Source organism: Bufo gargarizans, chromosome 5 (genome assembly GCF_014858855.1).
Source record: "Bufo gargarizans isolate SCDJY-AF-19 chromosome 5, ASM1485885v1, whole genome shotgun sequence".
Lineage (NCBI taxonomy): Eukaryota > Metazoa > Chordata > Amphibia > Anura > Bufonidae > Bufo > Bufo gargarizans.
This window is the reverse complement of record NC_058084.1, coordinates 462,559,123-462,586,483: the sequence shown is the minus strand read 5'-3', so window position 1 is coordinate 462,586,483 and position 27,361 is coordinate 462,559,123. Positions and strand designations below refer to the sequence as shown.

General features: G+C 44.8%; 1 protein-coding gene across 1 annotated transcript in view; it reads left to right on the top strand.

Moving 5' to 3' along the window:
* Positions 1 to 27,361, top strand: part of SCIN (scinderin) — a 139,822-nt gene that overhangs the window by 82,134 nt on the left and 30,327 nt on the right. The window contains exons 6-10 of the mRNA XM_044293273.1: positions 12,297 to 12,429; positions 14,990 to 15,078; positions 18,424 to 18,639; positions 20,698 to 20,819; positions 23,838 to 23,928. Of these exons, the coding sequence (XP_044149208.1) occupies positions 12,297 to 12,429; positions 14,990 to 15,078; positions 18,424 to 18,639; positions 20,698 to 20,819; positions 23,838 to 23,928 (651 nt within the window). The remainder of the gene's footprint in view (positions 1 to 12,296; positions 12,430 to 14,989; positions 15,079 to 18,423; positions 18,640 to 20,697; positions 20,820 to 23,837; positions 23,929 to 27,361) is intronic.

The following is a 27,361-nucleotide window of genomic DNA, read 5'->3' as shown; positions in this document are numbered from 1 at the left end:
AGAAATTGCCCAGAATTCCTAATTTCTTCCATCGAAAAAAAATATTTCTTTGGAATAAAATAAAAATTGCTTTATAGACAGGAAAAAATAGAGTTAATTATCCCTAAGCGGAGGCACATGTTGCCCACACAGGAATGAAGGGGGGCCCTACTCTAGTTTGGCGCAGGACCAAAAATTTCCCAGAAACTGATATAACAAACACTCTGGTTGTCACCCAGCTTTCCCAGATGCTGATAGAACTGACACTCTGGTTGTCCCCAGCTTTCCCAGATGCTGATAGAAGTGACACTCTGGTTGTCACCCAGCTTTCCCAGATGCTGATAGAACTGACACTCTGGTTGTTACCCAGCTTTCCCAGATGCGGATATAACTGACACTCTGGTTGTCACCCAGCTTTCCCAGATGCTGATAGAACTGACACTCTGGCTGTCACCCAGCTTTCCCAGATGCGGATAGAACTGACACTCTGGTTGTCACCCAGCTTTCCCAGAGGCTGATAGAACTGACACTCTGGTTGTCATCCAGCTTTCCCAGATGCTGATAGAACTGACACTCTGGTTGTCACCCAGCTTTCCCAGAGGCTGATAGAACTGACACTCTGGTTGTCATCCAGCTTTCCCAGATGCTGATAGAACTGACACTCTGGCTGTCACCCAGCTTTCCCAGATGCTGATATAACGGACACTCTGGTTGTTACCCAGCTTTCCCAGATGCGGATATAACTGACACTCTGGTTGTCACCAAGCTTTCCCAGATGCTGATAGAACTGACACTCTGGCTGTCACCCAGCTTTCCCAGATGCTGATAGAACTGACACTCTGGTTGTCACCCAGCTTTCCCAGATGCGGATATAACTGACTCTCTGGATGTCACCCAGCTTTCCCAGATGCGGATATAACTGACACTCTGATTGTCACCCAGCTTTCCCAGATGCGGATAGAACTGACACTATGGTTGTCACCCAGCTTTCCCAGATGCGAAAATAACTGACACTCTGGTTGTCACCCAGCTTTCCCAGATGCGGATATAACTGACTCTCTGGATGTCACCCAGCTTTCCCAGATGCTGATAGAACTGACACTCTGATTGTCACCCAGCTTTCCCAGATGCGGATAGAACTGACACTCTGGTTGTCACCCAGCTTTCCCAGATGCTTATAGAACTGACACACTGGTTGTCACCCAGCTTTCCCAGATGCGGATATAACTGACACTCTGGTTGTCACCCAGCTTTCCCATGTACTGATAGAACTGACACACTGGTTGTCACCCAGCTTTCCCAGATGCGGATATAACTGACACTCTGGTTGTCACCCAGCTTTCCCAGATGCGGATAGAAGTGACGCTCTGGTTGTCACCCAGCTTTCCCAGATGCTGATAGAACTGACACTCTGGTTGTCACCCAGCTTTCCCAGATGCGGATAGAACTGACACTCTGGTTGTCACCCAGCTTTCCCAGATGCTGATAGAACTGACACTCTGGTTGTCACCCAGCTTTCCCAGATGCTGATATAACTGACACTCTGGCTGTCACCCAGCTTTCCCAGATGCGGATAGAACTGACACTCTGGTTGTCACCCAGCTTTCCCATGTACTGATAGAACTGACACACTGGTTGTCACCCAGCTTTCCCAGATGCGGATATAACTGACACTCTGGTTGTCACCCAGCTTTCCCAGATGCGGATATAACTGACACTCTGGTTGTCACCCAGCTTTCCCAGATGCGGATATAACTGACACTCTGGTTGTCACCCAGCTTTCCCAGATGCGGATAGAACTGACACTCTGGTTGTCACCCAGCTTTCCCAGATGCTGATAGAACTGACACACTGGTTGTCACCCAGCTTTCCCAGATGCGGATATAACTGACACTCTGGTTGTCACCCAGCTTTCCCAGATGCGGATATAACTGACACTCTGGTTGTCACCCAGCTTTTCCAGATGCTGATAGAACTGACACTCTGGTTGTCACCCAGCTTTCCCAGATGCGGATAGAAGTGACACTCTGGTTGTCACCCAGCTTTCCCAGATGCTGATATAACTGACACTCTGGTTGTCACCCAGCTTTCCCAGATGCGGATAGAAGTGACACTCTGGTTGTCACCCAGCTTTCCCAGATGCTGATAGAACTGACACACTGGTTGTCACCCAGCTTTCCCAGATGCGGATAGAAGTGACGCTCTGGTTGTCACCCAGCTTTCCCAGATGCTGATATAACTGACACTCTGGTTGTCACCCAGATTTCCCAGATGCGGATAGAACTGACACTCTGGTTGTCACCCAGCTTTCCCAGATGCGGATAGAAGTGACACTCTGGCTGTCATTAGGTGGACAGGCGGAGATGTTTCCTGAACGCCTCGTCCTTCCATGTTTATTCCTTGCAGAGGAAGGCGCGGAGGCCTCTCACGTCTTGTCATCTCCCTGCAGAGTTCGGGGGAAATCTACAAATACCCCGCGTGAAGGGCAGAGATGTCCGCCTTAAAGGGGTCCTTCCAGACCGTTAGTAATGAAGCGGAACTTTCTGCCAAGCTTTGTGCTCCTTTTGCTTTCAAGGTCTCTCGTCCTCAGTGAATGGAAACACTTTTGGTTACATTTAGAGGCTGAAAATTCTGCCTATTAGCAGCAGGGTATTGTTACAGTGTTTCAGCACAGGTAAAGAACTATTGGAAGGAGCACACAGATTGCTTGATCTGGATACATTGTAACTAGGGATGAGCGAACTCGAACTGTATAGTTCGGGTTCGTACCGAATTTTGGGGTGTCCGTGACACGGACCCGAACCCGGACATTTTCGTAAAAGTCCGGGTTCGGGTTCGGTGTTCGTCGCTTTCTTCGCGCTTTTGTGACGCTTTCTTGGCGCTTTTTGAAAGGCTGCAAAGCAGCCAATCAACAAGCGTCATACTACTTGCCCCAAGAGGCCATCACAGCCATGCCTACTATTGGCATGGCTGTGATTGGCCAGAGCACCATGTGACCCAGCCTCTATTTAAGCTGGAGTCACATAGCGCCGCCCGTCACTCTGCTCTGATTAGCGTAGGGAGAGGTTGCGGCTGCGACAGTAGGGCGAGATTAGGCAGATTAACTCCTCCAAAGGACTTGATTAACTGATCGATCTGCAGCTGTGGATCATTGAGCTGCTGATCCTCAATTGCTCACTGTTTTTAGGCTGCCCAGACCGTTTGTCAGTCACATTTTTCTGGGGTGATCGGCGGCCATTTTGTGTCTTGTGGTGCGCCAGCACAAGCTGCGACCAAGTGCATTTAACCCTCAATGGTGTGGTTGTTTTTTGGCTAAAGCCTACATCAGGGTGAAGCTGTCACACCAAGTGCATTTAACCAGCAATAGTCTGTTCATTTTTTGGCCATATACTAAATCAGGGGCAAGCTGCGCCTGTCACCAAGTGCATTTAACCCTCAATGGTGTGGTTGTTTTTTGGCTAAAGCCTACATCAGGGTGAAGCTGTCACACCAAGTGCATTTAACCAGCAATAGTCTGTTTATTTTTTGGCCATATCCCAGTCTAATTCTGGCACTAAACCCATACCTGTCACCCAGCGCCTAAATACTAGGCCTCAAATTTATATCCCGCTAAATCTGTCCTTAGTGCTGTAGCTGGGCGAGTTATTTAGTGTCCGTTCAAGCACATTTCTTGTTCTGGGTTGAAATACAATTCCCAATTTAGCAATTTCATAATTTAGTGGTTTCTGCTATATCAGAGCTATTTGAAATCTATCCCTAAAAGGGTATATAATATTCAAGGTGCACATTGGGTCATTCAGAATAACTTCACACACACCCGCTACTGTGTATTTCCAAGTCTAATTCTGGCACTAAACCCATACCTGTCACCCAGCGCCTAAATACTAGGCCTCAAATTTATATCCCGCTAAATCTGTCCCTAGTGCTGTAGCTGGGCGAGTTATTTAGTGTCCGTTCAAGCACATTTCTTGTTCTGGGTTGAAATACAATTCCCAATTTAGCAATTTCATAATTTAGTGGTTTCTGCTATATCAGAGCTATTTGAAATCTATCCCTAAAAGGGTATATAATATTCAAGGTGCACATTGGGTCATTCAGAATAACTTCACACACACCCGCTACTGTGTATTTCCAAGTCTAATTCTGGCACTAAACCCATACCTGTCACCCAGCGCCTAAATACTAGGCCTCAAATTTATATCCCGCTAAATCTGTCCTTAGTGCTGTAGCTGGGCGAGTTATTTAGTGTCCGTTCAAGCACATTTCTTGTTCTGGGTTGAAATACAATTCCCAATTTAGCAATTTCATAATTTAGTGGTTTCTGCTAAATCAGAGCTATTTGAAATCTATCCCTAAAAGGGTATATTATATTCAAGGTGCACATTGGGTCATTCAGAATAACTTCACACACCCGCTACTGTGCATTTCCAAGTCTAATTCTGTCACTAAATCCATACCGGTCACCCAGCGCCTAAATACTAGGCCTCAAATTTATATCCCGCTGAATTTGAATACAATACATTGGGCCAAATAATATATTTGTTGTTGTGGTGAACCATAACAATGAGAAAAACATCTAGTAAGGGACGCGGACGTGGACATGGTCGTGGTGGTGTTAGTGGACCCTCTGGTGCTGGGAGAGGACGTGGCCGTTCTGCCACATCCACACGTCCTAGTGTACCAACTACCTCAGGTCCCAGTAGCCGCCAGAATTTACAGCGATATATGGTGGGGCCCAATGCCGTTCTAAGGATGGTAAGGCCTGAGCAGGTACAGGCATTAGTCAATTGGGTGGCCGACAGTGGATCCAGCACGTTCACATTATCTCCCACCCAGTCTTCTGCAGAAAGCGCACAGATGGCGCCTGAAAACCAACCCCATCAGTCTGTCACATCACCCCCATGCATACCAGGGAAACTGTCTCAGCCTCAAGTTATGCAGCAGTCTCTTATGCTGTTTGAAGACTCCGCTGGCAGGGTTTCCCAAGGGCATCCACCCAGCCCTTCCCCAGCGGTGGAAGACATAGAATGCACTGACGCACAACCACTTATGTTTCCTGATGATGAGGACATGGGAATACCACCTCAGCATGTCTCTGATGATGACGAAACACAGGTGCCAACTGCTGCGTCTTTCTGCAGTGTGCAGACTGAACAGGAGGTCAGGGATCAAGACTGGGTGGAAGACGATGCAGGGGACGATGAGGTCCTAGACCCCACATGGAATGAAGGTCGTGCCACTGACTTTCACAGTTCGGAGGAAGAGGCAGTGGTGAGACCGAGCCAACAGCGTAGCAAAAGAGGGAGCAGTGGGCAAAAGCAGAACACCCGCCGCCAAGAGACTCCGCCTGCTACTGACCGCCGCCATCTGGGACCGAGCACCCCAAAGGCAGCTTCAAGGAGTTCCCTGGCATGGCACTTCTTCAAACAATGTGCTGACGACAAGACCCGAGTGGTTTGCACGCTGTGCCATCAGAGCCTGAAGCGAGGCATTAACGTTCTGAACCTGAGCACAACCTGCATGACCAGGCACCTGCATGCAAAGCATGAACTGCAGTGGAGTAAACACCTTAAAACCAAGGAAGTCACTCAGGCTCCCCCTGCTACCTCTTCTGCTGCTGCCGCCTCGGCCTATTCTGCTGCTGCCGCCTCGGCCTCTTCCTCCGCCTCTGGAGGAACGTTGGCACCTGCCGCCCAGCAAACAGGGGATGTACCACCAACACCACCACCACCACCTCCGTCACCAAGCGTCTCAACCATGTCACACGCCAGCGTTCAGCTCTCCATCTCACAAACATTTGATAGAAAGCGTAAATTCCCACCTAGCCACCCTCGATCCCTGGCCCTGAATGCCAGCATTTCTAAACTACTGGCCTATGAAATGCTGTCATTTAGGCTGGTGGACACAGACAGCTTCAAACAGCTCATGTCGCTTGCTGTCCCACAGTATGTTGTTCCCAGCCGGCACTACTTCTCCAAGAGAGCCGTGCCTTCCCTGCACAACCAAGTATCCGATAAAATCAAGTGTGCACTGCGCAACGCCATCTGTGGCAAGGTCCACCTAACCACAGATACGTGGACCAGTAAGCACGGCCAGGGACGCTATATCTCCCTAACTGCACACTGGGTAAATGTAGTGGCAGCTGGGCCCCAGGCGGAGAGCTGTTTGGCGCACGTCCTTCCGCCGCCAAGGATCGCAGGGCAACATTCTTTGCCTCCTGTTGCCACCTCCTCCTTCTCGGCTTCCTCCTCCTCTTCTTCCACCTGCTCATCCAGTCAGCCACACACCTTCACCACCAACTTCAGCACAGCCCGGGGTAAACGTCAGCAGGCCATTCTGAAACTCATATGTTTGGGGGACAGGCCCCACACCGCACAGGAGTTGTGGCGGGGTATAGAACAACAGACCGACGAGTGGTTGCTGCCGGTGAGCCTCAAGCCCGGCCTGGTGGTGTGTGATAATGGGCGAAATCTCGTTGCAGCTCTGGGACTAGCCAATTTGACGCACATCCCTTGCTTGGCGCATGTGCTGAATTTGGTGGTGCAGAAGTTCATTCACAACTACCCCGACATGTCAGAGCTGCTGCATAAAGTGCGGGCCGTCTGTTCGCGCTTCCGGCGTTCACATCCTGCTGCTGCTCGCCTGTCTGCGCTACAGCGTAACTTCGGCCTTCCCGCTCACCGCCTCATATGCGACGTGCCCACCAGGTGGAACTCCACCTTGCACATGCTGGACAGACTGTGCGAGCAGCAGCAGGCCATAGTGGAGTTTCAGCTGCAGCACGCACGGGTCAGTCGCACTACAGAACAGCACCACTTCACCACCAATGACTGGGCCTCCATGCGAGACCTGTGTGCCCTGTTGCGCTGTTTCGAGTACTCCACCAACATGGCCAGTGGCGATGACACCGTTATCAGCGTTACAATACCACTTCTATGTCTCCTTGAGAAAACACTTAGGGCGATGATGGAAGAGGAGGTGGCCCAGGAGGAGGAGGAGGAAGAGGGGTCATTTTTAGCACTTTCAGGCCAGTCTCTTCGAAGTGACTCAGAGGGAGGTTTTTGGCAACAGCAGAGGCCAGGTACAAATGTGGCCAGCCAGGGCCCACTACTGGAGGACGAGGAGGACGAGGATGAGGAGGAGGTGGAGGAGGATGAGGATGAAGCATGGTCACAGCGGGGTGGCACCCAACGCAGCTCGGGTCCATCACTGGTGCGTGGCTGGGGGGAAAGGCAGGACGATGACGATACGCCTCCCACAGAGGACAGCTTGTCCTTACCCCTGGGCAGCCTGGCACACATGAGCGACTACATGCTGCAGTGCCTGCGCAACGACAGCAGAGTTGCCCACATTTTAACCTGTGCGGACTACTGGGTTGCCACCCTGCTGGATCCACGCTACAAAGACAATGTGCCCACCTTACTTCCTGCACTGGAGCGTGATAGGAAGATGCGCGAGTACAAGCGCACGTTGGTAGACGCGCTACTGAGAGCATTCCCAAATGTCACAGGGGAACAAGTGGAAGCCCAAGGCCAAGGCAGAGGAGGAGCAAGAGGTCGCCAAGGCAGCTGTGTCACGGCCAGCTCCTCTGAGGGCAGGGTTAGCATGGCAGAGATGTGGAAAACTTTTGTCAACACGCCACAGCTAACTGCACCACCACCTGATACGCAACGTGTTAGCAGGAGGCAACATTTCACTAACATGGTGGAACAGTACGTGTGCACACCCCTCCACGTACTGACTGATGGTTCGGCCCCATTCAACTTCTGGGTCTCTAAATTGTCCACGTGGCCAGAGCTAGCCTTTTATGCCTTGGAGGTGCTGGCCTGCCCGGCAGCCAGCGTTTTGTCTGAACGTGTATTCAGCACGGCAGGGGGCGTCATTACAGACAAACGCAGCCGCCTGTCTACAGCCAATGTGGACAAGCTGACGTTCATAAAAATGAACCAGGCATGGATCCCACAGGACCTGTCCGTCCCTTGTCCAGATTAGACATTAACTACCTCCCCATAACCATATATTATTGGACTCCAGGGCACTTCCTCATTCAATCCTATTTTTATTTTCATTTTACCATTATATTGCGAGGCTACCCAAAGTTGAATGAACCTCTCCTCTGCCTGTGTGCTAGGCCTAAATATATGCCAATGGACTGTTGCAGTGGTGGGTGACGTGAAGCCTCATTCTCTGCTATGACATGCAGACTAATTCTCTGCTGACATGAAGACAGATTCTCTGTTACGGGACCTCTCTCCTCTGCCTGGGTGCTGGGCCTAAATATATGCCAATGGACTGTTGCAGTGGTGGGTGACGTGAAGCCTCATTCTCTGCTATGACATGCAGACTAATTCTCTGCTGACATGAAGCCAGATTGTCTGTTACGGGACCTCTCTCCTCTGCCTGTGTGTGTGCTGGGCCTAAATATATGCCAATGGACTGTTGCAGTGGTGGCTGACGTGAAGCCTCATTCTCTGCTATGACATGCAGACTAATTCTCTGCTGACATGAAGCCAGATTGTCTGTTACGGGACCTCTCTCCTCTGCCTGTGTGTGTGCTGGGCCTAAATATATGCCAATGGACTGTTGCAGTGGTGGCTGACGTGAAGCCTCATTCTCTGCTATGACATGCAGACTAATTCTCTGCTGACATGAAGCCAGATTGTCTGTTACGGGACCTCTCTCCTCTGCCTGTGTGTGTGCTGGGCCTAAATATATGCCAATGGACTGTTGCAGTGGTGGGTGACGTGAAGCCTCATTCTCTGCTATGACATGCAGACTGATTCTCTGCTGACATGAAGCCAGATTGTCTGTTACGGGACCTCCCTCCTCTGCCTGGGTGCTGGGCCTAAATATATGCCAATGGACTGTTGCAGTGGTGGCTGACGTGAAGCCTCATTCTCTGCTATGACATGCAGACTGATTCTCTGCTGACATGAAGCCAGATTGTCTGTTACGGGACCTCTCTCCTCTGCCTGTGTGCTAGGCCTAAATATATGCCAATGGACTGTTGCAGTGGTGGCTGACGTGAAGCCTCATTCTCTGCTATGACATGCAGACTGATTCTCTGCTGACATGAAGCCAGATCGTCTGTTACGGGACCTCTCTGCTCTGCCTGTGTGCTAGGCCTAAATATATGCCAATGGACTGTTGCAGTGGTGGGTGACGTGAAGCCTCATTCTCTGCTATGACATGCAGACTGATTCTCTGCTGTCATGAAGCCAGATTGTCTGTTACGGGACCTCTCTGCTCTGCCTGTGTGCTAGGCCTAAATATATGCCAATGGACTGTTGCAGTGGTGGGTGACGTGAAGCCTCATTCTCTGCTATGACATGCAGACTGATTCTCTGCTGACATGAAGCCAGATTGTCTGTTACGGGACCTCTCTCCTCTGCCTGTGTGCTAGGCCTAAATATATGCCAATGGACTGTTGCAGTGGTGGCTGACGTGAAGCCTCATTCTCTGCTATGACATGCAGACTAATTCTCTGCTGACATGAAGCCAGATTGTCTGTTACGGGACCTCTCTCCTCTGCCTGGGTGCTGGGCCTAAATTTATGACAATGGACTGTTGCAGTGGTGGCTGACGTGAAGCCTGATTCTCTGCTATGACATGCAGACTGATTCTCTGCTGACATGAAGCCAGATCCTCTGTTACGGGACCTCTCTCCTCTGCCTGTGTGTGTGCTGGGCCTAAATATATGCCAATGGACTGTTGCAGTGGTGGCTGACGTGAAGCCTCATTCTCTGCTATGACATGCAGACTGATTCTCTGCTGACATGAAGCCAGATTCTCTGTTACGGGACCTCTCTCCTCTGCCTGTGTGTGTGCTGGGCCTAAATATATGCCAATGGACTGTTGCAGTGGTGGCTGACGTGAAGCCTCATTCTCTGCTATGACATGCAGACTAATTCTCTGCTGACATGAAGACAGATTCTCTGTTACGGGACCTCCCTCCTCTGCCTGGGTGCTGGGCCTAAATATATGCCAATGGACTGTTGCAGTGGTGGCTGACGTGAAGCCTCATTCTCTGCTATGACATGCAGACTAATTCTCTGCTGACATGAAGACAGATTCTCTGTTACGGGACCTCTCTCCTCTGCCTGGGTGCCGGGGCCTAAATATCTGAGAATGGACTGTTCCAGTGGTGGGTGACGGGAAGCCAGATTCTCTGCTATGGAACCTCTCTCCAATTGATTTTGGTTAATTTTTATTTATTTAATTTTTATTTTAATTCATTTCCCTATCCACATTTGTTTGCAGTGGATTTACCTACATGTTGCTGCCTTTTGCAGCCCTCTAGCTCTTTCCTGGGCTGTTTTACAGGCTTTTTTCGTGCCGAAAAGTTCGGGTCCCCATTGACTTCAATGGGGTTCGGGTTCGGGACGAAGTTCGGATCGGGTTCGGATCCCGAACCCGAACATTTCCGGGATGTTCGGCCGAACTTCTCGAACCCGAACATCCAGGTGTTCGCTCAACTCTAATTGTAACAAAACCCCTGCGAGCAGGAGGACTAGGTTATGGCAGGTTTTCATCTCATGGATGTGAACCAGAATATTTCCATTCTTTTCTAGAAAGCAGAGATCTTGATGAGTTGAATTGAAACATAAAGCTTATAAGAACTCGGGGAACGCTTCATTATTTAGTAAAGACAAGACAAGCGCAATAGACTATTCCTTAGTGATATCTGTTCCTGGGAAAGCTGAGTGATAACTAATAGGACAACCATTATAAATCACAGGATAATGGTCACCCTGCTTTTCCAGCGCAGCAGTGTGTATCTTACTCCTCTGTCAGTACATAACTAGGCAGATATGCCACTCAGGATTCTAGGAAAGCTGGGTGATGAGCATTGTAACAGCGGTGATTTTGGCTGTCCCCCTGCTTCCCCAGAATCCAGGGCACCAAACCAGCCTTACAACTATACAGCTAGATCGATTCTCCTCTCAGGATTCTAGGAAAGCTGGGTGACAAGTATTATAACAGTGCTAACAGTGATCATTTTGCATGTCACCCAGCTTTCCCAAACTCCTGTACACCAGATCAGCCGACTACCTGCTTTGTTTTGGCAGTACATACTTAGGTTTGTCACTCCAGGTTCTAGGAAAGCTGGGTGTCAGGCGTTGGTAAAAATATTGGTAAAAACGGTCATTTTGATCCAAAGCAGCAAATCAGCATATAACGACACGGCTAGACTCTGGGAAAGCTGGGTGACAGAAAATAAAATAGTGATAAAGGTCATTTTGGAAGTCACCCAACTTTCCTTAACTCCAGTGCAATAAACCACCCTAATATTTGCTCTTGATTTACCAGTCCATACCTAGATGGATATGTCAATCAGGGTTCTAGAAAAGCTGGATGACATGTACAGTGTCACAACGCTTTTCCGGAGTCCAAAGCAGCAAATCAGCTTTAAATCTACACAACTAAAGTGATTTTCCACTCAGGATTCTAAAAAAGCTGGGTGATGAGCATTATGATAGTGTTAAAATTAATTAGTTTGGATGTCACCCAACTTTCCCAGACCCCCGTGCACCAGACCAGCCGACTCCCTGCTGTGTGTGGGCAGTACATACTTAGGTTCGTCACTCCAGGTTCTAGGAAAGCTGGGTGTCAGGCATCACACTCATTTCAAAGTAGCAAATCCCAGCTAGAATGATTTGCCATTTAGGATTCCAGGAAAGCTGAGTGAAGGGTATTATATAATAGTCATTTTGTAAGTCGCCCAAACTCCAGTGCAACCAACGAGCCTAATATCTGCTCTTCATGTATCAGTCCAAACCTAGTCGGATACGTCAGTCAGGGTGCTAGGAAAGCTGGGTGTCGGGTATTAGGTAAGTAATAACAGCAGCCATACTGGTGGTCAGAGATAGAAGAATAGAATATATTGGGGGTTTCTTTAGAGTAGGAGGGAGGGTCGTTCCCTGTCTGCAACCAGACACCCGATGACATTAATGCTATAATCCTCGCATTATATTCGCTGCTCCACGCTCTGTACACCATGTGGGACACATTATGCATGGCGGTGTGGGCAGTGCATGGAAAACAAACTATTGTATTCCCAAATAACCCCGGGCCCTTTCCTGTCACGGCTGGCCAAATATTTAATGGGGCAGGAAACCTGGAGCCTATATTCATTTGATTTGCTATGCAAATGCGTGCAGTCTCCTGGTCCTGCTGTCAACCATTCCAAGTCCATAAACATCCGTGTCCCCGCCATCTGTGGCTTCGTTCCACCTGTAATCCTGCCGCGCTGCTATATCCTGTAATTAGCTGTACTGTCCCTTTAAATGTTATCTGTTAATTGATGCGTATTCTAGGTGTCTGATGCCAGTGGGTCCATGAAGGTCTCGGTCATTTCAGAAGAAAACCCCTTCACCCACGCCATGCTGATTTCAGAGGAATGCTTCATCCTGGACCACTCTGCGGACAAAAAGATCTTTGTATGGAAAGGTCAGGCTTCCTGTTTATTTTACCAATCGAGTCGCGTGTAGTGGTCAAAGTGTTCACTTCTATGGTGGCATCAAACTCCTCATCGTTGGTGCTCAGATGTTATTACAACAAAACACCTCAGTCATAACCTGAGACGTCACAACCTCCTGAAGCAAAGGAGCATTCAGAGAGGTCAACGTGGATGTAGTCGCCGAGGAGATAAAATCTAAGAGGATTCACCTAGTCCCCAATACCCAGAAACTGCTGCAAAGTAACATCTGCAAGAAACAGATAGAAGACAAATATAAAGTGCCTCATAAACAAAATACTGCAAAATGTTCCTATCAAATAGGAAGAGACAGAATAACGCAATTATCATTATTACAATACTGCCTCCTATATAGAAGAATATAACTACTATAATACTGCTCCTATGTACAAGAATATAACTACTATAATACTGCCTCCTATGTACAAGAATATAACTACTATAATGCTGCTCCTATGTACAAGAATATAACTACTATAATACTGCTCCTATGTACAAGAATATAACTGCTATAATACTGCTCCTATGTACAAGAATATAACTACTATAATACTGCTCCTATGTACAAGAATATAACTGCTATAATACTGCTCCTATGTACAAGAATATAACTACTATAATACTGCTCCTATGTACAAGAATATAACTACTATAATACTGCCTCCTATGTACAAGAATATAACTACTATAATACTGCTCCTATGTACAAGAATATATTTACTATAATACTGCCTCCTATGTACAAGAATATAACTACTATAATACTGCTCCTATGTACAAGAATATAACTACTATAATACTGCTCCTATCTACAAGAATATAACTACTATAATACTGCTCCTATGTACAAGAATATAACTACTATAATACTGCCCCTATGTACAAGAATATAACTACTATAATACTGCTCCTATGTACAAGAATATAACTACTATAATACTGCTCCTATGTACAGGAATATAACTACTATAATACTGCTCCTATGTACAAGAATATAACTACTATAATACTGCTCCTATGTACAAAAATATAACTACTATAATACTGCCTCCTATGTGCAAGAATATAACTACTATAATACTGCTCCTATGTATAAAATATAACTACTATAATACTGCTCCTATGTACAAGAATACAACTACTATAATACTGCCTCCTTTGTACAAGAATATAACTACTATAATACTGCTCCTATGTACAAAAATATAACTACTATAATACTGCCTCCTATGTGCAAGAATATAACTACTATAATACTGCTCCTATGTATAAAATATAACTACTATAATACTGCTCCTATGTACAAGAATATAACTACTATAATACTGCTCCTATGTACAGGGATATAACTACTATAATACTGCTCCTATGTATAAAATATAACTACTATAATACTGCTCCTATGTACAAGAATATAACTACTATAATACTGCTTCTATGTGAAAGAATATAACTACTATAATACTGCTCCAGTGTACAAGAATATAACTGCTATAATACTTCCTCCTATGTACAATAATATAACTACTATAATACTGCTCCTATGTACAAAATATAACTACTATAATACTGCTCCTATGTACAAGAATATAACTACTATAATACTGCTTCTATGTGCAAGAATATAACTACTATAATACTGCTCCTATGTACAAGAATATAACTACTATAATACTGATCCTATGTACAAGAATATAACTACTATAATACTGCTCCTATGTACAAGAATATAACTACTATAATACTCCCCCTATGTACAAGAATATAACTACTATAATACTGCCTCCTATGTGCAAGAATATAACTACTATAATACTGCTCCTATGTACAAGAATATAACTACTATAATACTGCCTCCTATGTACAAGAATATAACTACTATAATACTGCTCCTATGTACAAGAATATAACTACTATAATACTGCTCCTATGTACAAGAATATAACTACTATAATACTGCCTCCTATGTACAGTAATATAACTACTATAATACTGCTCCTATGTACAAGAATATAATTACTATAATACTGCTCCTATGTATAAGAATATAACTACTATAATACTGCCTCCTATGTACAGGAATATAACTACTATAATACTGCCTCCTATGTACAAGAATATAACTACTATAATACTGCTCCTATGTACAAGAATATAACTACTATAATACTGCCTCCTATGTACAAGAATATAACTACTATAATACTGCTCCTATGTACAAGAATATAACTACTATAATACTGCTCCTATGTACAAGAATATAACTACTATAATACTGCTCCTATGTACAAGAATATAAGTTTTGTACTTTGTCACACATCACATTTGTCAGTGACCAGCCTGCTGTGGGCTCACAGGAAGTCACAGGTCAGTCAGACATCCGGTCAGGGTCGATTGGCAGCAAGTGAAAGCAACAACTTCGCCGCTGTGCGGTGCCGGGTCTGTGGGGACTCTTTTTTTTTTTTTTTTTTTTTTTCATTTTGCTCTTCTGATGAACATTTTTCCTTTTTTCTTGATTACCTGCTAATATAGGTAAAAATGCAAATGTGAGCGAGAGGAAGGCGGCCATGAAGACAGCAGAGGATTTCATAAAACAGATGAATTATCCCCTTAATACTCAGGTACTGTTATATTTATTTTGCTTATTAATTTCATACAGTCGAATCTTCATATAAAACATGGTGTGCGGAATTGTAACATTTTAAATAAGGTATCATTTGTCGCCACCTAGTGGCAATCCTGCATAATTTTATTGTCTGCCAATTCTGTACTTCTGACTGACCAGAGTCTGGGATTTCAGAGACCATCTCGACATTTAGAAGATCAGAAAAATGTTTGTCATTAAATGAACCTGACAATTTCACACTTTCGCAGTTCCCATTGATAAGACATGAGTTGCCAAACCTCACATTGGCCGAATGCCCAGCCTGTGGCCGTCTGATTGTCGTAGGGGCACAATTCCAGCATGCTGTGAAAAACTGCAGCTCTCATGCCAGCGTCATGAATAAAATGAAAACAGAGGCTGCAGCATGTCTCACCAAAGACAGGCAGCACTATCTGTGCCTAATCACTGACAGGTGTAGGCTGGGAGGCAGTACTATCTGTGCCTAATCACTGACAGGTGTAGGCTGGGAGGCAGCACTATCTGTGCCTAATCACTGACAGGTGTAGGCTGGGAGGCAGTACTATCTGTGCCTAATCACTGACAGGTGTAGGCTGGGAGGCAGTACTATCTGTGCCTAATCACTGACAGGTGTAGGCTGGGAGGCAGTACTATCTGTGCCTAATCACTGACAGGTGTAGTCTGGGAGGCAGCACTATCTGTGCCTAATCACTGACAGCTGTAGGCTGGGAGGCAGCACTATCTGTGCCTAATCACTGACAGGTGTAGGCTGGGAGGCAGTACTATCTGTGCCTAATCACTGACAGGTGTAGGCTGGGAGGCAGCACTATCTGTGCCTAATCACTGACAGCTGTAGGCTGGGAGGCAGTACTATCTGTGCCTAATCACTGACAGGTGTAGGCTGGGAGGCAGTACTATCTGTGCCTAATCACTGACAGGTGTAGGCTGGGAGGCAGTACTATCTGCGCCTTCCTGAAAAAGACAGGGATGGGGAGAACAGTATCTGTGCTTACATCATTTATAGAGAGAAAGGCAGGTAGGCAGTAGTGTTCCTACATATATTGCAGAGGGAGGAAGGGAGGCAGTAATATCAGTACCTACATATATTAGATGGACATTCTGCAAGATCTAGTAGCTATACCTGCATAATGTGTAGGGAGAGACAGGAAGGCAGACCTACCTATGCTGACATAATTAACAAAGAGAGGTAGTACTAGCTATGCTTACACTGTTTACAGGGAAAGACAGGAAGGCAGTATTATTTATGGCTACATATATTACAGGCAGAGACAGGGAGGCAGTACTATCTGTACCTATATTATTTACAGGAAGAGACCAGGGGGAAGTACTATCTGTACCTTCATCATTTACAGGGAGAGAGAGGGAGGCAGTAATATATTTACCTACATCATTTACAGGGAGAGACAGGGAGGCAGTACTATCTGTATCTACATCACTTACAAGGAGAGACAGGGAGGCAGTACTATCTGTACCCTTATCATTTACAGGCAGAGACAGGGAGGTAGTACTATCTTTACCTACATCATTTATAGGGAGAGACAGGGGGCAGTACTATCTGTACCTATATTATTTACAAAGAGAGACAGGAAAGCAGTACTATCTTTACCTACATCATTTACAGGGAGAGACTGGGGGGCAGTACTATCTGTATCTACATCTACAAGGAGAGACAGGGAGGCAGTACTATCTGTACCTTCATCATTTACAGGGAGAGACTGGGGGCAGTACTATCTGTATCTACATCACTTACAAGGAGAGACAGGGAGGCAGTACTATCTGTACTTTCATCATTTACAGGGAGAGACTGGGGGCAGTACTATCTGTATCTACATCACTTACAAGGAGAGACAGGGGGCAGTACTATCTGTACCTATATTATTTACAAAGAGAGACAGGAAGGCAGCACTATCTTTACCTACATCATTTATGGGGAGAGACCAGGGGGAAGTGCTATCTGTACCTACATCATTTACAAGGAGAGACAGGAGGCAGTACTATCTGTACCTACATAATTTACAGGGAGAGACAGCGGGCAGTACTATCTGTACCTACATAATTTACAAGGAGAAACAGGAAGGCAGTACTATCTGTACTTATATCATCTACAGGGAGAGACAGGGGGTAGTACTATCTTTACCTACATAATTTACAGGGAGAGACAGGGGGCAGTACTATCTGTACCTACATAATTTACGAGAAACAGGAAGGCAGTACTATCTTCACCTACATAATTTACAGGGAGAGACTGGGGGGGCAGTACTATCTGTATCTACATCACTTACAAGGAGAGTCAGGGAGACAGTACTATCTGTACCTATATCATTTACAGGGAGAGACAGGGGGCAGTACTTTCTGTACCTTCACATTTACAGGGAGAGACAGGGAGGTAGTACTATCTTTACCTACATCATTTACAGGGAGAGACAGGGGGCAGTACTATCTGTACCTATATAATTTACAAGGAGAGAGAGGGAGGCAGTACTATCTGTACTTTCACCATTTACAGTGAGAGACAGGGAGGCAGCACTATCTTTACCTACATCATTTACACTGAGGCAGCACTATCTGTGCCTACACCATTTACAGGAAGAGACGAGGCAGTACTATCTTTATCTACATAATTTACAGGGAGGCAGTACTATCTGTACTTACATCATTTACAGGGAGAGACAGGGGGGCAGTAATATCTTTATCTACATCATTTACAGGGAGGCAGTACTATCTGTACTTACATCATTTACAGAGAGAGAGAAAGGGAGGCAGTACTACCTGTACCTACATAATTTATTAGAAGAGACAGAGAGGTAGCAATATCTGTGCCTTGATTAATCACTGGTAAAACAAAACTATTCCGTTTCCTCCTTTTTTAATAGCAGAGATTATTCCCGTAGGTGCAGATATATTTTAGTCTTTGCTAACTCAATGACATTGCGGCTCCATGTACATAACAGGTCTGACGCTGCAGCCTCTCGTCCATTGTACCATCATCATCATCATCATCATCACTCCACCCAAATGTATGTGCTAAAAGTCATCTCCTCCGGCATTCTATGACATCATGGCTGCTCAGTATAGCTCAGCAGTAATGCCAGCAGACTGCAGGTGATGTGTCAGTGCAGGCATCTACAGGCTCACAGATCTGACACCCAGAAGATATGTGGGCAAGAACAAGAACAGTTAAAGCCTCTATGGAGCACCTGACATACAGCACACTAGAGCTCAGCTTCCGAAGATGCAGCACATCTCCTTTAACCACATGCTTATTTTTCTCCCTCGCTGAGAATTTATGGAAAGTGATAAATCATGTTCTTATCGCCTCTAGATCCAAGTGATCCCAGAAGGAGGGGAGACTCCTATATTCAAACAATTCTTCAAAGACTGGAAGGACCAGGACCAGAGTGACGGCTTTGGGAAGGTTTACGTCACAGAACGGATCGCTCAGATTAAGCAGGTTGACTTTGATGCCTCCAAACTTCATGAATCACCAGAAATGGCCGCCCAGCACAATATGGTGGACGATGGATCTGGAAAAGTTGAAGTAAGTCTATTCATCGTCTGCTCCATTTACTCCTAGAGCTGAATTCAGAATCTTTTTTTTGGTCTTGCTTCTCTGCAACAGCGTCACCTCTCATCAAAAGTTATAGATATAATGTACATAAAAAGCCACTCTGGAGAATAATACAGGTTACAACCCGAGATCAGAATAGTGAGTGCAGCTCTGGAGTATAATACAGGATGTAACTCAGGATCAGTACAAGATAAGTAATGTAATGTATGTACACAGTGACTGCACCAGCAGAATAGTGAGTGCAGCTCTGGAGTATAATACAGGATGTAACTCAGGATCAGTACAGGATAAGTTATGTATGTACACAGTGACTGCACTAGCAGAATAGTGAGTGCAGCTCTGGAGTATAATACTGGATGTAACTCAGGATCAGTACAGGATTAGTAATGTATGTACACAGTGACTCCACCAGCAGAATAGTGAGTGCAGCTCTGGAGTATAATACAGGATGTAACTCAGGATCAGTACAGGATAAGTAATGTATGTACACAGTGACTGCACCAGCAGAATAGTGAGTGCAGCTCTGGAGTATAATACAGGATGTTACTTAGGATCAGTACAGGATAAGTAATGTAATGTATGTACACAGTGACTGCACCAGCAGAATAGTGAGTGCAGCTCTGGAGTATAATACAGGATGTAACTCAGGATCAGTACAGGATAAGTAATGTAATGTATGTACACAGTGACTGCACCAGCAGAATAGTGAGTGCAGCTCTGGAGTATAATACAGGATGTAACTCAGGATCAGTACAGGATAAGTAATGTATGTACACAGTGACTCCACCAGCAGAATAGTGAGTACAGCTCTGGAGTATAGTACAGGATGTAACTCAGGATCAGTACAGGATAAGTAATGTAATGTATGTACACAGTGACTCCACCAGCAGAATAGTGAGTACAGCTCTGGAGTATAATACAGGATGCAACTCAGGATCAGTACATGATAAGTAATGTATGTACACAGTGACTCCACTAGCAGAATAGTGAGTGCTGCTCTGGAGTATAATACAGGATGGAACTCAGGATCAGTACAGGATAAGTAATGTAATGTATGTACACAGTGACTCCACCAGCAGAATAGTGAGTGCAGCTCTGGAGTATAATACAGGATGTAACACAGGATCAGTACAGGATAAGTAATGTATGTACACAGTGACTCCACCAGCAGAATAGTGAGTGCAGCTCTGGAGTATAATACAGGATGTTACTTAGGATCAGTACAGGATAAGTAATGTAATGTATGTACACAGTGACTGCACCAGCAGAACAGTGAGTGCAGCTGTGGAGTATAATACAGGATGTAACTGAGGATCAGTACAGGATAAGTAATGTATGTACACAGTGACTCCTCCAGCAGAATAGTGAGTGCAGCTCTGGAGTATAATACAGGATGTAACTCAGGATCAGTACAGGATAAGTAATGTTTGTACACAGTGACTGCACCAGCAGAATAGTGAGTGCAGCTCTGGAGTATAATACAGGATGTAACACAGGATCAGTACAGGATAAGTAATGTATGTACACAGTGACTCCACCAGCAGAATAGTGAGTGCAGCTCTGGAGTATAATACAGGATGTTACTTAGGATCAGTACAGGATAAGTAATGTAATGTATGTACACAGTGACTGGACCAGCAGAATAGTGAGTGCAGCTCTGGAGTATAATACAGGATGTAACTCAGGATCAGTACAGGATAAGTAATGAATGTATGTACACAGTGACTGCACCAGCAGAATAGTGAGTGCAGCTCTGGAGTATAATACAGGATGTGACTCAGGATCAGTACAGGATAAGTAATGTATGTACACAGTGACTCCACCAGCAGAATAGTGAGTGCAGCTCTGGAGTATAATACAGGATGTGACTCAGGATCAGTACAGGATAAGTAATGTATGTACACAGTGACTACACCAGAGGAGTGCTCCATTTGTAGATTATATCTGGATATAAATTGTGAGATGATATAAGGTGACCATAGTTTTGAAGATATTACGGTTTAATTATTTTTTTTCTATCTGTTTTAGATTTGGCGTGTGGAAAGCAGCGGACGAGTCCCTGTAGATTCCAGCACATACGGACAGTTCTATGGTGGAGACTGTTACATTATTCTCTACACTTACCCTAAAGGGCAGATCATCTATACCTGGTGAGCTGTCAAATCTCACATCACACATTTATCGAGAAATCGATTCTTGTGTAATGCTTCAGTGGGAATGCGGAGCTGTTGAGAGCTGAGGATTGCAGCGGTCAGCGGGACCCCACAGATCCGCTAATCGGCAACAACAATAAATAATGAAAAAAGAGAAAACAATATACACGTTTTTTTAAATGAAAAGTTAACAATACTCTAGTGTTTAAGGGCTAAAATATCTGAGACATTAAAGGGTTAAGTTATACCAGCTCTACTTATCATTATTATGATTAATTAATCTGCTACTTACCTGCAAGTGGTGCAAAGATGTTAAGGTTTTCCTGCCGGCAGCGGAGAGGTTAGAGACCATAGTTCTGGTGGTCTAGCATAGGAGAGGGAGTTCATATCTTATTCCCTGGTGGTCGAGGGTAAGAGTGGGAGGTTGATACTTGATGGTCTATGACAGGGATGCCCAACCTGCGGCACTCCAGCTGTTGCAAAACTACAACTCCCAGCATGCCTGGACAGCCTACAGCAGAGCATGGTGGGAGCTGTATTTTTACAAGGGACATTTTACTGGTGGTCTAGAGTATAATAGGGACATGTTCCCTGGTGGTCTAGAGTATAATAGGGACATGTTCCCTGGTGGTCTAGAGTATATTAGGGACATGTTCCCTGGTGGTCTAGAGTATATTAGGGACATGTTCCCTGGTGGTCTAGGGTATATATAGGAATTAATATTTGTTTCCTAATGGTCTAGAGAACGAATGTGAAACATGTGGCTCTCCAACTGTTTAAAAGCTAAAACTCCCAGCATGCCTGGACAGCCTACAGCTATCAGCCTACAGCAGAGCATAATGGGAGTTGTAGTTTTACAAGAGACATTTTCCCTGGTGATCTAGAGTATAATAGGGACATGTTCCCTGGTGGTCTAGAGTATATTAGGGACATGTTCCCTGGTGGTCTAGAGTATAATAGGGACATGTTCCCTGGTGGTCTAGAGTATAATAGGGACATGTTCCCTGGTGGTCTAGAGTATATTAGGGACATGTTCTCTGGTGGTCTAGAGTATAATAGGGACATGTTCCCTGGTGGTCTAGAGTATATTAGGGACATGTTCTCTGGTGGTCTAGAGTATATTAGGGACATGTTCCCTGGTGGTCTAGAGTATATTAGGGACATGTTTTATGGTGGTCTAGAGTATAATAGGGACATGTTCTATGGTGGTCTAGAGTATAATAGGGACATGTTCCCTGGTGGTCTAGGGTATATATGGGAATTAATATTTGTTTCCTAATGGTCTAGAGAACGAATGTGAAACATGTGGCTCCCCAGCTGTTTAAAAACTACAACTCCCAGCATGCCTGGACAGCCTACAGCTATCAACCTACAGCAGAGCATAATGGGAGTTGTAGTTTTACAAGGGACATTTTCCCTGGTGGTCTACAGTATAATAGGGACATGTTCCCTGGTGGTCTAGAGTATAATAGGGACATGTTCCCTGGTGGTCTAGAGTATAATAGGGACATGTTCCCTGGTGGTCTAGAGTATATTAGAGACATGTTCCCTGGTGGTCTAGAGTATATTAGAGACATGTTCCCTGGTGGTCTAGAGTATAATAGGGACATGTTCCCTGGTGGTCTAGAGTATATTAGGGACATGTTCTCTGGTGGTCTAGAGTATAATAGGGACATGTTCCCTGGTGGTCTAGAGTATATTAGGGACATGTTCTCTGGTGGTCTAGAGCAGTGTTTCCCAACCAGTGTGCCTCCAGCTGTTGCAAAACTACAACTCCCAGCATGCCCGGACAGCATTTGGCTGTGCGGGCATGCTGGGAGTTGTAGTTTTGTAACAGCTGGAGGCACACTGGTTGGGAAACACTGGTCTAGAGTATATTAGGAACATGTTCCCTGGTGGTCTAGAGTATATTAGGGACATGTTCTCTGGTGGTCTAGAGTATAATAGGGACATGTTCCCTGGTGGTCTTGGGTATATATGGGAATTAATATTTGTTTCCTAATGGTCTAGAGAACGAATGTGAAATATGTGGCTCCCAAGCTGTTTAAAAACTACAACTCCCAGCATGCCTGGACAGCCTACAGCTATAAACCTACAGCAGAGCATAATGGAAGTTGTAGTTTTGCAATGGCTGGAGAGCCACGATTTTGACATCCCTGGTCTAGAGTAAAATGCGGATATGTTCCCTGGCTGTATGTGGTAGATGTAGGAATTCATATTTTGTTATCAAATTGTCTAAACCAGGGATAGGCAACCTCCGGCAGCCCAGCTGTTGTGAAACTACAACTCCTAGCATACTTGCTCTGCTCATCTATGAACTCTCAACAGAAATGAATGGAGTATGCTGGGAATTGTAGTTTCACACCAGCTGGAGTTCTGAAAGATGCTGACCCGTGGTCTGGACTAAAATTGATGTTTTCTACCTGGTGATGAGGGGAACATGAGGTGGTTAATTTGCGTTCTCTGGTTGTTTAGGATACAATAAAGGGTTAATACCTGGTGGCCTAGTGGTTCACCCACCCACTCCAGGCTCCAGTCTCCCCTGTGCTCATACAGATCAGTGCCAGGCAGGGAGTTAGGGGAAGGTCAGCTGTGATCAGTCTCATGGTTTTCTCAGTGATCAGGCAGAGCGCCTTATGATCATTAAGGAAGCAATCAAGTGGGTCTGAGATCGCCTCCATCCCCACTGCTGACTATAAGACACACCGCCCTGTGCATGCAGAAAACGATACAGAAAGTATATCGGTAACCCAAAAAATAAAAAAATGAGCGTGATTGGACCGCCATGTGGCCAAAATCCAGTGGCGGTGCCCAGAACCCCCGAGCTGATTGGTATTGTGGGTATTCCAGCCCTGCTGGTAATCTCCAGCAATCCTAGAACCCAGCAGTATACATTGCCCTGGTGTCAGGAGGGTACATTTGACTCTATGAACTTTATGTTATTTCATGTATTTTTCATTGTTGCATTTCCATAAAATGATGTAACGTTCGATATCTTGTGTTTATCCCTCCCAGGCAAGGAGCCAAGGCGACACGGGACGAGCTGACCACTTCGGCATTTCTGACGGTGCAGCTGGATCGTTCTCTGGGGGGCCAAGCAGTCCAGGTCTGTCAGTGTTACAATCATGCAGAGCTTGCTGCTACTAGACAGATCACCGGTGTATAGAGATGAGGATGCACTAGAAAGCCAAAAACAATCTAAAGCATTTACATACATATAAAGTTAAAGGATAACTGTCATATTTTCTGCTGCAGCAGCATTATGCATAAAGCAATCTTTAGTTTCTTCACCTTCCACTGTTTTCCTTGAGTTTTCCCCTTAGTTACGGCTGTTTTGAATCCTACATTATGAGGATATTCTCAAGATGGCTCCTCTGCCAGTTCTCTGAGGCCAAAACTGCTTTCCCTCAGGTCACATACAAACTTGCTGTAACCAGCAGCTCCCTGCCAGCCAATCAGATTGGATTACTGAGAGACACGCCTCCTCACTCTGAAGCCTAATGCAGGCATGCAGTGTGAAGGACCGCCCCTCTGTCTTCCTAGCCGGAGACAGGTGAGCCATAGCAACAGTCTTTTAAGGGAGCAGTGGAAAGGGACAGGAGACATTAATGAAAGCTGTTATTATAAGGTAATTACAGATCTTTTGGCAATCACTGACAGACTAACTCAGGTATACATGCCTAGCTCTAATAAACTAGCAAGTAAAATAAAATAAAAAGATGACAGTTATCTTTTAAGGGGTCCACGGTGACTCCACTATTAAAATATGCAAGTTAAATGGTCACTTTTCAAACAATTTTGCATAGATCAGTAGTATAGGCGCATATAAGAAACTTTGTAATATATCTTATCAGATAAAAATGCCTTGTTCTCAGGTTATCAGCTGCCTTCTCCCACCACCACCACCTTTTCTGAACTAACTTTCTCTCTGAAAGTTGTTATAAATTTGTCTTGTTAAAGCTAAGACAGACTGCCTGCTCACTGAAGAATGGGATTACATCATCCCATTGAAGTCTATGGAGAGGGAAGGGGAGGAGCAGAAAGCAGCAGAGTGAGACAGAGAGACAGACGCAACTCAGACATGACTCTGCAGGTAATAGTGTTATATCTCAGCCCAGGTGCTTTATTCACATCTATACTGTTCAGTACTTCTCCGCAAGGTCTTACATGGAGCTTGCAGGCAATTCTGAGTAATTCATGGAGAATTTGGGACTAGAATCTTCTGTCTCTCTGTGCACTGCTTGGGTAAACATTATTCCAGCCAGTCTGTACCCAGCAGCTTAGGGACAACTGAGAATAAGAGATATAGCCTGCAGAGGAGAAAAGTGCTAAAAACGGGCAGTTACAAGTCGTTAAATGGTGAGCTTATTCTGAAATGACAAGAATGCTTCAAAGCTGAGATTTCCTGCAGAGAGAAGGGTAGAAGGAGACGTTTTTTTCACAAACTGTTCACATGATTACTGGAGAGTAGACCACATATTGTCAGAGCTGGCTTTATAGGGAGGGAAAAAAGGAGGACATTCCTTAGTCTTCTCCAGCTCTTCCCGGACACTCTCAGTAAGCCACGGGAGTTATAAAATATAAAGTGTAACTCTAACAATATATGACACATATATGCAGCTTTTACTAATAATTACTACTAATGCTTGGGGCTCCATTTTCCTGCTTGCCATGCTGACTAAAAGAAACCTGGAGTGTGCATGCTAATTGTCATAGGGAGAAGGAGATAAGCAGCCACCAGTCACATCCACTGCCGCTTATCTTTAAGTTGACCAAAAGGCAATAAGTTAAAATTCAACATGCAAAACTTTGTTTCCCCCATCAGAAGACATCAGGGGGCAGTGGAGCTACATATTAAATTGTCAGATTCTACCAACACCAGAGGCAACTGCCAAAAGTTATCAGATGTTTAGGTCCAGCGTAAGTTATCCACACAATGATGACACTACTAGTGAGGAGGATGCCCATACACCTTATTATTTATTTATTGTTATCAAGCCTACTGTGGCTGTACTGTAGCTTTACATGTGAATGGAGAATAAACTGGTGTTTAAAAGTGAATTTCTTCTATACATTAATGAAGTAATTCATTTTATGCATGCAGTACTCAGATACACCACTAGATGTCACACATTCTATTTAGGTTCCATTCAAACCACTTTGTGGCTCATGCCAAATGTATACTGTCTGATATATTTATATATATTTTTTCTTTGCATCACACGTCTGATGAAGGGTGCACAGCGGCAGAAAATTGCTGTACAATTGTGGTTGTAAAGTGAGATTTTATCATGATGTTGTTTTGCAGACGTTATCAGTAACTGCTCAGTATGTGGTCACCGCTGACAGTTTTTACCATGGCTGTAAGTTGGATTTAACAACTGAAGCGCACAATATATCACATTTTTATTGCATTTTTTTAAAGCAACTGTTCAATCATCATCACCTCAAAAATGCTGTCAGTACCTACCAGTGCTCCAGACTAAAAGAAATACCTAGTAACCATTGGCTCCTGAACTGAAAAATTTAGGAGCCAAATAAAATTTTTAGTCGCCAAATCGAAACCGAATCAAAATTTCGGTATTGTGACAACGCTACGCCGATCAGATCGGCGTGGGGTTGTTTTGATACCAAAATTTTGATTCACTTTCGTCACCATAAAAAAGTATTGGGATACTCAATACCGCGCAAGAAAAAAAAAAAAAAAAAAAAAAAGCCGCGTGCATTTCGCATTTCATGAAACATTCGGCCCATAATAGAACAGTCCTATCCTATTTTTTGGGGTGACAAGGTGACAAAAAAATGGCGAATGCTCACCGCATAGGAGATATTTTTTAATAATTTAATAGTTTGGACAGCGCTATGTAATATGTTTATTTATTTATTGTTTATATATTTTATATGTAAAATTGGGAAAGGGGGGATTTAAACTTAATATTTTAAGGTACTTTCACACCTGCGTTTTTATTTTCCAGCACTGAGTTCCGTCACAGGGGCTCTATACCGGAAAATAACTGATCAGGCATATCCCCATGCATTCTGAATGGAGAGTAATCCGTTCAGGATGCATCAGGATGTCTTCAGTTCAGTCATTTTGACTGATCAGGCAAAAGAGAAAACCGCAGCATGCTACGGTTTTATCTCCGGCGAAAAAAACTGAAGATTTGCTTGAATGCCGGATCCGTCATTTTTTCCCATAGGAATGTATTAGTGCCGGATCTGGCATTCAAAATACCGGAATGCACCCGCACTAAATCCGGACCCATTCACTTCTATGGGGCTGTGCACATGAGCGGTGATTTTCACACATCACTTGTGCGTTGCGTGAAAATCGCAGCATGCTCTATGTTGTGCGTTTTTCACACAACGCAGGCCCCATAGAAGCTAATGGGGCTGCGTGAAAATCGCAAGCAAGTGCAGATGCGGTGCGATTTTCACTCATGGTTGCTAAGATGACAGTCTATTCACTGTATTATTGTCCCTTATAACATGGTTATAAGGGGAAATAAAAGCATTCTTGAATACAGAATGCATAGTAC